The 12,960-nt window shown below is 39.9% G+C and overlaps 1 protein-coding gene across 1 annotated transcript in view; it reads left to right on the top strand.

Moving 5' to 3' along the window:
- The first annotated feature begins 2,101 nt into the window (after positions 1-2,101).
- Positions 2,102-12,960, top strand: part of itga8 (integrin, alpha 8) — a 42,380-nt gene continuing 31,521 nt past the window's right edge. The window contains exons 1-9 of the mRNA XM_004078103.5: positions 2,102-2,511; positions 2,723-2,853; positions 5,946-6,046; positions 6,165-6,288; positions 8,287-8,348; positions 8,848-8,893; positions 10,966-11,091; positions 11,172-11,216; positions 12,365-12,408. Coding sequence (XP_004078151.1) covers positions 2,318-2,511; positions 2,723-2,853; positions 5,946-6,046; positions 6,165-6,288; positions 8,287-8,348; positions 8,848-8,893; positions 10,966-11,091; positions 11,172-11,216; positions 12,365-12,408 — 873 coding nt within the window. The 5' untranslated portion in view covers positions 2,102-2,317. The remainder of the gene's footprint in view (positions 2,512-2,722; positions 2,854-5,945; positions 6,047-6,164; positions 6,289-8,286; positions 8,349-8,847; positions 8,894-10,965; positions 11,092-11,171; positions 11,217-12,364; positions 12,409-12,960) is intronic.

Genomic DNA, 12,960 nt, shown 5'->3' with positions numbered 1-12,960 from the left:
TTGTTGTGTGATTTTTGCAGCTTGCTTTGAAATCTTAGACTTTCTTTTTTTTTTTTCCGTTCGGTAATTAGCTCATAAATATGTCTTGGCTCAATATGGTGCAACCTCGAGTTTCAAATTTGCAAGTACTGTTTGCATCAATAAATCACTTGCAAGCGGCTGTGTCCCAGAGGGAGTTTAGGTCAGTCATTAAGTAAATCTTAAAAAACTTTAGAGACAGAGTATGGCAACATTTCCACCAAGTAAAAAGTGGAAAGCATGTTTTTTAAATAAATGACTACACAAAAACATGTTTTATAAATGAAATATGGGTCATTCCCAAAGAATCACTTTAAAAAGTCATGTTTTATCCCGTTTAGACACTTTCTTGGGAGAAGTGTCATTCTTAGCACAGTTAGGATGGCTTATTGTTTCTCCAGATTGAACCTTCAGCTCCTTTCAGTACACAAATGTATTGTAATATTTTAATAAAGATGTCAATCTATTACTGGTGCATGCCCAAACATTCTCCTTATGAGTTCGTTTGGAGAGAGCAGGAGTAAAGGTACGCTGTAAAAGACTGCTCACTACTGTGTGCAGTAATCAGTCCAGAATGACCTGCAGTCAAATTCTGCTCAGTGAACATTGGCAGACGGACAACCTGAACAACATGTGTGTTTTCCTGGTAACTGAATTTTATTGGGTGTAAAAACGGTGGAGAAAATGAATGCAGATGCAATGGAGCACATTCAAACCTTGATGCATTGGAGACCCACTCTGATGAAAATAGTTTTTAGGATGTTCTTGTTTTGATGATTTTGATGATGATGGAGGACTTATTTAAAGAATATTAAGCTTAAACTTACCTTTCTGAGAATTTCTTTGTTCAGATTTTTGTGAAGCAGGACCAAACGAAAAAATACCAGGGAGGGGAAGGGGGTGGGGTTGCTCTGGGCCAACACTCCCAGAATTCAGAAGTGATTTAATTAATGAACTGTTGCTCTGCAGGAACTATGTCCTATGGAAAACGACACGGTTCTTTTTATTTTGGCTAAAAATGGCATTATCATAATTAAAAGACTACTGGGAACCCTTTGAAAATAGATCATAAGATGACCAGAGTAGGTCTTTATAGCAGTAATTACCTGATAAATGGTGTCAGAATAGATGGAACAGCTGCTTCATCATCTTCTTTCTTCAAAGAACTTCAGCACATCTGATGATGCTTTGTCCTGTTTGTTCTTTTTCTCTGTTCCTAAGTCTTCTTTTTGTAACCCGTTCTCCCTATAAATCGCTTTGCTGCTGCAAGAAAAGGAAACCCAGTCTGTAAGAAATAGAAAAAGAGGAAGGGGCAGGATGGATTAAGCAGGTATAGTGTGTGGGAAGGTTTCCACTCTTGACAGGTCAAGGTTGGGTTTCCTCTCTTCCTCACCTTCCCACCTGTTTTCCATCTTCTCTGTTCTGACAGAAAACAGCCCAATCAGACTTTAAAGCGGCTCACTGCAGCCTCCATTGTGTGTCATTTACTTTAAACCCGTTTCCCATAAAGCCAAGTTTAATTAAAATAAACCCCTGAGATCACACAGCACACTGTGTAGCACCACTTGTTCCCAATTGCAGACAGAGTAAGATATTGTGAGACAAATGGTCCAAAGAGCGCAAAGCTAAATATACAGAAACAGCCTGGTGCTGCATGTCACCTCTGTGAGACGCTTTCAAAGCAGGATATTATTTTCGGCAAAGTGAGCTTGTTACCTCCGTGGTTTCAGGGGAAATGACTTAGTGTTGAGTGAAGTTTCGGGCCTGAAAAGCCACAAACGTGTACAACTTTACAGATTTCTGCCCTGAGTCGACATAATAATTAGTGCCATAATTACAAGAGATTGTTCTCAGCGGAAGGGGAAAATGCCTAAATCTAAAGGTTTCTTCAGCTTGTAAAAGGGGAAGTGGTTTAATTTATTCTGTTTTAATGCTCTGCATTTATCTTTTACCAAAATGTCACTTTAATGCCATCAAGAGATTTAGAAGGTCCCGGAGAAACGAGCTGGGCCATAAAAGGAGTCGTGACGCGCCAGCCTCCTTTTTGCGCGCTCAGATGTGGTTTGTGCTTGGTAATGTGTGTGTAGGGGGTACCGTTTTTGTGGGGGCGGGGGCGCGACTGTGTAATCTTGGAGCGCAAACCTGGTGGTGTTAAAGCAAGGCATCGGGGAGCGCGCGCAGACATCCAAAGGCGGGTGATTGGGGAGGAACTTTGCGCAAAACTTCTAATCACCTGCACCAAGGAACATCGTGGTCACTCCAGCGGTGGGGCAGTGCGCGCAGCTGGTTGTGTGTCGGGATGGAGAGCGTCTGGGATTGTTGGTCTTCTGCTGGGATGTTTACGCTGGGGGTCCTGTCTGTGCTGTGGCCGGCGCCACACGGAGTTCGAAGTTTTAACCTTTACGCAGAGCATCCTACTGTTTACAAAGGACCCGTTGGGAGTTATTTCGGTTATTCTGTGGACTTCTATCAAGCCACCAGCGACAGAAACACGTGAGTTGAAGCTGCAGAAGATGTAACCCATCATTTCCCTTACATGCTCCTGTTTACACTCCGTTTGGGTAATATGTGGCCCAAAAGAGGGAAAGAGGGGTGCTACGTAATATGCAATATCTTCAGGCAGAACAGACATGTGTTTTTGGCTCAGGTTGTTCCTTTCCTGCATGTCTTGCATGTGCTGTGGTTTTCCCCTTGTGCCCACCAGGATCAGCGTGCTGGTGGGGGCTCCTAAAGCGAACACCTCCCAGCCTGGCATCGTTGAGGCGGGATCTGTCTATTACTGCCCTTGGCCTGGAGTGTCTGGAACCTGCAGGCAGATTCCTTTTGATAATTCCAGTAAGTCATCAGTTGGACATTTGCCTTTTCAAACTCGTGGATCTAAAGTAATTTGCCTGGGGAAGCGACATAGTTTAATTATGTTCCCAAGAGTGATGTTTTCAAAAAGTAAAACAATCCCTCTGTGGTGCTCTTATTTTATGTTTTACAAATTAAATCTTTGGGTAGAAGTCAGCAAACAGCCAGCTTTAGTGGCCATAGGTGGCCCTGGGTGCCCTTTGACATTGATAGACTAAATCCAGACACCTATGTGTCTTGTAAGTGCTTCTGCATCAGCTGGCACCCACAGGGTTGCATGAGAAAAAGAGATAAGACATGTGGATCCCATCAGTCTAACATCTGCAAGTTTGCAGATGCAAGTCTCCATCATGTGTATAGTTTTGTATTTTATCATCAGTGTCCAATCAGCTACCACTTTGTAAATCTTATTTTTGGGAACCATGCTTTATTTTTGAGCCATCAGATTTAAGAAAATGAAGAGGGGATGGTTTCAACTGTACACTCATGGGAATTTAGCTCCTAGTGGGGGAAAAGGGGAATACTTTTTAGGATCTATAATGTGTCCCCCCATCCTCATTCCGTTGTCCTGTATCCTTCATAATTCCATCTGTCTCTTTTGCCCATTTGAAAAGAATTCTCAACACAATTTTGGAAGATGATCATAAGAAAAGAAACCGACTTGCTTCCCCAACATTTACGGAAGTGAGTTTTTGAAAGAAAGGAAGAACTCTGAGAAACAAACTTGAACAAGAGTTTATGCAGCAGGGAAGCTGTAGGCGCACTTGACTGTTTTTGCAAGCTCTCGATCACTGTACTTTTTGAACTGAAGGACCACTCCTCCTTCCTCATAAACTTAATTACAATGACTTCTCACCATGCCTTTCAGGGAGTAATTTCAGGTTTGAAGGATAAACCTTGCATGGGTAGTCATCAACAACCTCACCATGAAATATCACCCACTTTAAAAGAAAAAGGTCTACCACCATGCATGCAGATTTGCAGGCAATTTCTACTGACCCTGTGAAAAATTGCAGTATGAGAGGTGAACATCTGTTTGGACTTGACTAGTTTATGTCATAGATCAACTTCACATGTGGATGTTGTGCATATGTGTGAGTACCTGTGCATGCAAATTCTTCTGTGACATAATGCAGATGTGTCAGGCCATGCAAGTGGAGTGAGGAGAGAGGGGGTGATATGTTATCACATTTTTGATAGATTGCATCTGTGTGGTTTGAGTGTAGAAGTTTGGCAAGGGAATCTTATATTGATGTGTTTGATCTTTTCAACAGAACTGAACGCATTAGAGAAAAACTATATGGACGGGGTTTTATTGAGCAAAGAATATCAGTGGTCTGATACCTGATTCTTCCACATGATAATGCATTCTTGGGCAGGACATAGAAACCTCTTGCTTTTTGGTCTATTTGTCCAACCTGAAGCAAAAATTTTAAAATAGTTAAAAACTTATATAGTGCTTTTTTACAAAGATTAAGGCCCAAAGGGCTTCATAGTCACAGTTCCATTCACCCATGCACAAACAGATTCACACAATGATGGCTGCTCCGCTTCCAAACAAATCACCAACCTGTAGCCACCAGGAGCAATGTGGGGTTCAGTGTCTTGCCCAAGGACACTACAACACATTAGCAGGCAAAGAGGGAACCAAACCTGCGATCTTCCAATCAAAGATCCACCTCTCTACCTCTGTGCCACAACTACAGCCACATACCAAATGTTGCACTTCCCCAAATTACCACTGGAGGCTGCTTTCAAAAGAGGAACAGTTCCCCATTAACTCCAATGTAAAAATATATATATATTCTTTTTCATTTCAAACTACTGTATCTTAAAAGCTTTTGTTTAGATATTGTTAGAATTCAAATTTATACATAATTAGGGGCGTGGTTTTGATTGGCAAGTGGGTGGGCCCAATAAAAAGTTCACTTTCATTTGTCCACGTGTTTTACCTATTTTTGCAGAACTGCTAAATTGGACATAGGAAACTCCGGTCAATGTGCCCGTCCCAAGTCAGGCTTCCTTTTCCCCTTTTTAGGATCCTATGGAAGACATCAAAACGGATCGATTCTGTGCACATTTTTTGTCTAATCCATCCATCCGTTTTTTGAAATGGCCTACTTGGTCTGTATTTCTTGTGTTTCTATGTTTTATGTGAGTTGATGTTAGTGTGTTTGTGTGTACATGCTAAAACAAGGTGTTTAATGAAGACAGGTCTGAATAACTAAAGCAAACCAACTGGTCTTAAACTATGATGGAAAATATCTACAACAAGCAAATGCAAACTTCCAATCTGCATTTTTACTGTAATTCCACTATCAAAGGAAACAATTGAATCGGTTAGTTCAAAAGGGGCCCAAGTCCAAGAGGTTTGTTTTTCCAGGAAATGATTTTAATTGCATAGCTTAAAGGGGGGCTACAGCAAATGATTAATACTTTACACAGATTTAGCACCAGTTCATAGCTTACAAATGCTATAATATGAAGCACCTCACTTTTATAATTTCAGAGGACTAGCAAACTAAAGTCTCCGGACTTGGGCCCTTCTTGAATTAAACAGGGGCGCTGCCATATTGGATAACTAGTGCTGCCATCTATGGGATAAAGCAAAACCCATGCAAGAGAGGCCCAAGCCAGGAATTTTGCACTTCATGTGTTTTAAATGTCAAGCATAGTCAACACATTACAACGGACTTGGGACTTTTTTGCACATAATGAGATAGCTTGAAGACCATAGAACATATAATGTCTCTATTTTGAAAAATTGTGGACTTGGGCCCCTTTTGAACTAAGCGATTCAATTTGTTCACATAAACATGTGTGTCTGTGTCAGTCCTTCAAATGTTGTTGTTTTTATGAGAGAATTGAAAAAAAACTTAATATCCTGCCGAATGTTAGGTTCTGGGGTGTTTTGAAGTGTGTTTACTGGCCTGTTTAAGACGTTGTTGGTTGATCTTGCTCATTAAGGAAAAATGCTGCAGACCACATAGGTTCAGCGTCAGCAACACTGTGGAGAACATCTGTCCAGGTCGATGTCACAGTGTTACCCCTGCTTTCCTTTTTGTTATAATCAGATAACAGAATGATTAAGGTGAATGGCACCAGAGAGCCTCTGGAATTTAAGTCACACCAGTGGTTTGGGGCGTCTGTCAGGACACACAAAGGAAAAGTAGTGGTGAGTATACCCAATAACCTTTATTTAACTCTTATTTACCCAAAACATTTAAGAGTATTGTCCTCCTTTGGAATTTTGGTTTGTCTGAAGATTGAAATACAGACCTACTACTCTTCAGGCATGTGCTCCTCTGTACCACTGGCGGACAGTGAAGAGAGATGGGGAAAAGGACCCTGTGGGGACCTGTTATGTGGCTGTGCAGAACTTCAGCGCCTACGCAGAGTACTCACCCTGCAGGACCAGTGAGTAACTCTGCAGGCTTACCTGCAAATGTCTTCATCCTTGCTCTCCAGTTATTGCCACCTTCTCTTCCTTTTTTACTCCCAGTATTTCCAGTTGTCTGATTGCATCTCAGAGTCTTTCAGCAACATAGAATTTGTGTCAATGAAAGATCCAAACCTGCTTTTTTGATGTCAGAGATATCCCCCCTCAACAGATAAGCTTTTCAAGTCAGCATAGTTTATCAGTCTCTCACTTCAGCCCTCTTCTTCCTGTCATCGCCTCTGTAAATGGGATTTATAGGATGCCCCCCACACATCCATGCAAACCTCCTCCTTTCCCAGCTCCAGTTCTTTTTCCCCTTCATCTTTGTTGCTGCATATTCTCAGCATGAGCAGCATTATGATAGTTTACATTTTAAGTTGTCATTGTTATCCTCTTGTGTGTTGTGAATGTACATGCTCTCTGCTGTGTTTAAAATAAATGAGCTTAAAATAAATACAAAATCCTGTGTGCGAATGCATCGGTTCAGTTCTGTCGAAGATCTCTGCTTCTGCTTGTCAGCTTTGAGTAATCAAAAGTAGAGTGATCACATTTTAAATTGAACAGTTTGAAACAAGGGAATTATTATGAAATTATTCTGATTACTTCTCAGGAGAGAGCAAGTGTTTCTTTACGGTGTGTTAAAGCAGGAATTTTTTTACCACCAACAGCTTTTTGGCTTCATCTTCGCTTGGCAGTCAGACACACTCGAGCTGTAACGGAGTTATTGTTTATGCTGCAAGTGCGCTTGTGTAATTTACGCATCATTAAGCCTCACCTCAGGGTGCCACTAAAATGAGGAACAATTTATGTGCGCGTGACACCTTGTGTGTTTGTGTGTACAGTCAGATGAGATCACCGAAACACGAAAGCATCTCAGGAAATTCACGTTTTCAAGATTTTTTACCTGGTTGTTAAGAGGGTTTGTGTTCTATGGACATGATGAAATCATAAAGGATTTAAAACTTTGGTTTTATATGACACTGACAGTTTAAGAAGGCAACAAAACCGAGTGATTTCAGTGTCAACTAGAATCTATGAATCTGCCAATCTTCATGTTTAGAGTAAAAAACTATTTTTAACTGTTATATATGCTCTTTATTTTTTCCCTTCTTAGCTTTGGCATCCTGTAAGAAGTTAAGCACAGACTATCAATTCTACTCTGATTTATTTATTTAAAAAAAAACATTTGGAAGCCAAAACTTTTGACTAAAAGAGCCTTTATAACAGCAAAATCTGAGTATCTAAAGTTTTAATCCCACATAAACTAAAATAGAACACTTTTATTTGACAAAGAAAAATTAAAACACATTTTCAGAGATCAAATCAAATATACTCATCAAACAAGAAGAAAGAACTAATTTGTGGAGACAGTTTAAAGTTCCTGTTTTACACATTTGAAAATGTAAGGTCTTTATTGTATGCTATTCTATACTGTAGTAGCTCTCAAAAAATAGTCCAACACTATGTCTAGCACCCAGAAAAGCTTTGATATAATGCAGTGAGAGATCTACCGTAAATAAGATTATCTGTACTAGCCAAACTGAAGATCAATAACTTTAAAACAATGTTAAAAAACATGGAGCCAGCAGAGTGAGGCTGATGAGCTGTAAGGCTGACATTTTTAAAGTATCATGTCTTCATTCATAGATAATGGATAGGTCACTTGCAGACACCTGTCAGTTCAGTCAAAGTTGATAGTATTATTGTCAGGCATAGAACTAAATAAATAAATTGCCATATAACAAACAGTCATAAGTATCATGACTCATTGAGCAACTTTAGATGAAAAAGCCTGATTTCATTCACCAAACGGCGCACACTTGGTTTTGATTTTAATGCGAAACCAAAAAAGAGCAGATGCTAAAAGTCTCTCAGGCAGACAAACAAAGGCTGTATTGAGTTTCAGAGAGTTCCAAAATAAAGTCAAACGTTTGAGTGCTGTTTAACTTTGCTTGTGTGTTTGTGTCGTGTTTCAGATGATCCAGACCCAGAGGGACAGGGGTTCTGCCAGGCTGGTTTCAGCGTGGATTTCACCAAGGTGATTTCACCAGGCCCCCTAGTAATAAGTCCAAAATTCTTAAAATTCAAAAACATTTCTTTAAATAAGCAAACAATCTGTCCATAAAAAAATGATCATGACAAGAATTCTCATATTTAGAATAGAATATAGTCACTGAGACTTAAACTAAGACTATTTTGGTATTGAAAAAGTCCTTAATAACGTTATTTTTCCTACAAGACGGAAAGACAAAATTCAGTTTTTGCAGTATACATCACTCTATGCATCACCAATGCAACAACATGAATGTTCATACATGAGACTGCCATCTTAGATTGATGAAGCCTTTCAACACTATAGACCCACATACATTCTTTTGCTGTATGACAAATAGTCAGATTCTACCCTTCTGCACAGGAAATTTTCATTTTTTTTTAAACCATGACAACAGAAATCATATGTGCGCAGACACACATGGACAATAAAAATGACAAATTGATGTCATGTGATTTGCCCTAACTAACTGCCTTCTTTACAGGAAGGAAGACTGGTTGTAGGAGGACCAGGAAGCTTTTACTGGCAAGGTAACTTCCAAACAGCAGTTTCCAGTCCTCATTTGGAGTTTTTCTTGCAAAGATTTCAGAAGAGCTTTAAATGAATGAAATGAATTAAAAAGTTAGATCAGCCCACACCAACTCAACTGCTAAATCAACTGAAATGTGTTTTCTTCTCCTTCTTTCTCTGCCCACTTCTATTCTTACTTTTCAGCCCCCTACTCCTCTGTTTGAGGCCTGTCTTTGGCTGTAGAGTTACAGGAAGTGGGTGTTTGGCCACTGTAATGAGCTGATGAGGGGGTAATGAAGTGTGGAGGAACTGCCCCTCTGTACAGTCATACAGCACAGAGGGGCTGGATTGCTAGGAAAAAATACACTTAAATAAAGCACTCCTTAATAATTCTGTTTTTCAACACATTGAAGAATAATATGATTTATTATTTTACTTCTGCCTATGTCCTGATTTTAAAAGTTGGTTTTTTTAATCCAGGATTTAAAATATGAAATAGATGATCTCTTTAACAGCAGAGGAGCAGGCATGAGGGTGGGCGATGGAGGAATAGAGAAAGTGAGTGGAGATCTGATAAGGAACTGCTAAGGTGATGACAGAAACACGCTGGTTCAGAGGGGGAGACAGATGAGAAGGACAGGAGTGTTTCGAAGAGTCAGAATGAGAGCGGAAGATGAATCTCCTGCTTGATAAAGGCAGCGCTCAGGTCAGCGAGTAGGAGGGATTATTCTGTGTAGCTGGAGTGTGACATGGAGAAGCTGCTGAAGTGTGGCAGTACTCCTCCGTCCTCAGGTGTTTGGCTGTTTATCTGGGCTTTTTGAATGAAAAGAGTCATTGGTGAGGAGCAATAAAGTAAATATTGACCCCTCCTTTCAACCCACCCTAAAATCTGTCAATCTGTAACATTTTTTAATAAGAAATTAAAGAGTCACTTCAATGAAAATCCGTTTTTTTTTTTTGCAAATTTTTAAAGAACAACTGCCGCTCTACAGTATGGACTAGAAAACAAAACAGGTTTTGACATTTTTAATTAAAACCGCATAATCACATTTAAAAGACCACTGGAACATTCTTAAATAAGGATTTTAAATGTGGTAGAAGTTTGGAAAGCCCATTTAGCATGTATTTTTCCATGTTAATTAGTGACATTTTATGTGTCTTTCTATGAACTAAAGAGGTTTAAATGGGTTTAACTTGCTAACTTGTGCTAATGAACTTATTTGCATTTTTTTATTAGTTAACTATGGCTACGTTCTTAAACAGCCTTCCACAAAAAAAAGAATGAAGAACAAAAGATTATTTTGTGAAATCTGAAAAAGCTGCTTCCCTCTGCTTGTGATTTAGTGTTTAGAGATGATACTGTTGTAACATGTTGTTTAATAATGAATGCTACACAGAAGACTTAATGGACTGTCTGTGCCCTGGCAAGGCCGTCTGCCTTCGGTTAAAACACTTCCCTCAAATGTTTATAAAAGCACTCAGCCTGGATTTTATGGCGTCTAACATACTACAATTACCTTCAGCCTGATTCGTCATAAAAAAATAAATAAAGCTCGTGGGTACAAAGTAGTTTTCAAATTAGCAGTAGTGTCTCATGTGTTTGTGTTGGCAGTGAGCTTTATAATGAGCCAATGCAGTGATGTGTTAGTTTCAGAGACAAACCTAGAGTGGAGGAAGAGGGGATGGAGGCGAGGTTAAAGGGCACATCTTCCTCCCTGTTCCTTCCACTCACACATAAAGAAGAATTTAGGGATGGTTGAGGGCAACCATAGATTAAAATGTTGTGTTTGTTTGACCTCTCGTTCATCAGCTGAGAAAGAGTGTTGTTTGGGCGCACACACCGATAATTCACATTTCCCCCTGCGAGGGACTTTAAGGGAACATTGGGGCATTGGTACAGCTGTTTTTCTGCAAATTTTGTGCACTAAAATTCCATTGGGAGCTCTTTGATTCAGCTGTGGCGCTATGCATCAGTCAGCTCCAGCAGAAATCCCCAGCACAATGAGTCTTTGCCACCGTGTCCAAGTTGAAAATGAAAGTTGTTGCACCTTTTCTGCACCACATAACTTTGTGCGTGTTTGTGTGAGTGCAGGTCAGGTGATGACGACCGGAATAGCAGAGATACTCAACGGCTACTCCCTGAAAGCGGTGCTGAGACAAGTTCCTGGAGAGAAAAAAACAGCAGCTTCTGATGACATGAATGACGACAGTTACCTTGGTAACAAACTCCTCAAATCAGTGCATCAATATCTGTTTCGCTCCTATTTTAACCTCAGTGCCGTTTTGTTTTCAATTTAGGTTACTCTGTTGCCACGGGAGAGTTTACAGGAGATTCTGAACAAGGTGAGAAGGCCAACAGCTTATTTCAACAAACCACACACAGCTGTGGAGGAGTCCCTGACTTATGGCATCAGCAGCTGAACTGGCAAAAACACTGCATGTTTGCCTCCTCCCGAGTATTGTAAGGCTGCAGTGACTGATAGTGAGTGGTCGCTGCTGTCTTCTGTTAGATGCAGTAATGAGAACTGTCTCTGTATGTCTGGGTCATGACCCCAGCGGGACAAGACTTCAGGAACCCCCCCTCCAATAGACGGGTTTCCTGTCCTTCGTTTTGACTGATTATAGTTGAACACTGGCAGACCCTGCAAACTTCCACAGGTCAAGAGACCCTCCAGGTTCTCTTCTTAACTTGAAATATTGGGTGTAAAGAGATGCAGCCACTCGTAAACATGACTTTATAAAAAAAATGCTTTTGGGGAAGAGCTGTTTTTTGTTTAAACTGTGTGGCCATGAAAAAAAAATGCTGAAGTTGCAAATGCTGATGGTTAAAAACCCTCTCTAATTCTTTTTTTCCTATTCTGTATAATTAAAAGACACAAGCTATTTTCTCACAAAAGTGTCCCTTTTGATGAAGGAAAAGAATACAGAAAACAACTGCCACATTATTGTTTCCTGCAGTTATTTGCCCCCTCTTCAAACAGCCTTACCACACAGTCTATCACCAACATGACATTCCGCTCCTTCATGTCACTTTACTGCTCAGCCTTTGGTGGGATCTTCAACTCCTCATCTTAATGTCCCTCATACCAACCCCTCCAAAGACCCCAATCCCCCTCAGGCACAACATGTCTTAAAGTGAACCCAAAGAGCCCACATGTGCTAGTGGATGTGTTGGGTCGTAGAGCAAAGTTTGTTGCGGTCGTGTTCCTTAAAACCTCCTCAGACTGGAGAACTGGGACTTCTGAGTGGAGACGAGGCTGAGAATTAGGCTGGTGGTTGAGCTAGAGCCACATGGCAGGAGGGACTTTATCTCCTCTCTCTGGGTGGGTCTCTCTGATCGTCTTCACAACTGCTATCATCAATCATTGTGTAATCAGAGTCTTGACTACTCAATCAAAAACACTTGGAGGTGGGATGGGCACAGAATGGAACTTAAAAGAAGTTTATTTTTTTATTCCCACACAAATTTGAGTTGGTTTTATGTTTTACAGAGCTGATAGCTGGAGTTCCAAGAGGAGCACAGAACTTTGGATATGTGAGTATGGACATTAACGAAGACAAATTACTGGATAAGTGGTAAATAATAATAATAAGACCAACACTTTAGCAGCAGTAAGGATTTTAAACTCCAACTTTAAAGCAAAAACGTTAAATATGGAAATATAATTTGCAAAAACAAAGTCCTCTGCAAAGGGATTTATGTTACTTCACTCTAACATAACAAGCAAATATGGAAAATCTACTAACTGAAATGTTAAAGTGATAAACGTAGATTGTATAACATTACAGACAATACTATCATGAGGATACAAACACAACTGAGACACTAAAAAAGCCCATCCAAAGACAGATTCTAATTAACAATTATAAATCTTTACATTTTTAAACATTTAAAGTGAATCGCAAACATTGTTCAAAAATATTTTATCATAGTTATGTCATGTTTAATTATTTTAAGATCACTTATTAAGTGTTTGTTCATTACTCTTTAATCTGTTTCGAAGTTACTTGCCGTCTGATTGAGCTATTGTTATTGATTAAAACAACTATTTAAAAGGTCTCCCCAGGGATTATGAACCTGTGCTCT

This window comes from Oryzias latipes, chromosome 16 (genome assembly GCF_053564925.1).
Source record: "Oryzias latipes strain Hd-rR chromosome 16, Olatipes_Hd-rR_3.1".
NCBI classification, from domain to species: Eukaryota; Metazoa; Chordata; class Actinopteri; order Beloniformes; family Adrianichthyidae; genus Oryzias; species Oryzias latipes.
The sequence above is the reverse complement of the archived record's forward strand: the minus strand, read 5'-3'. Positions and strand labels throughout refer to the sequence as shown.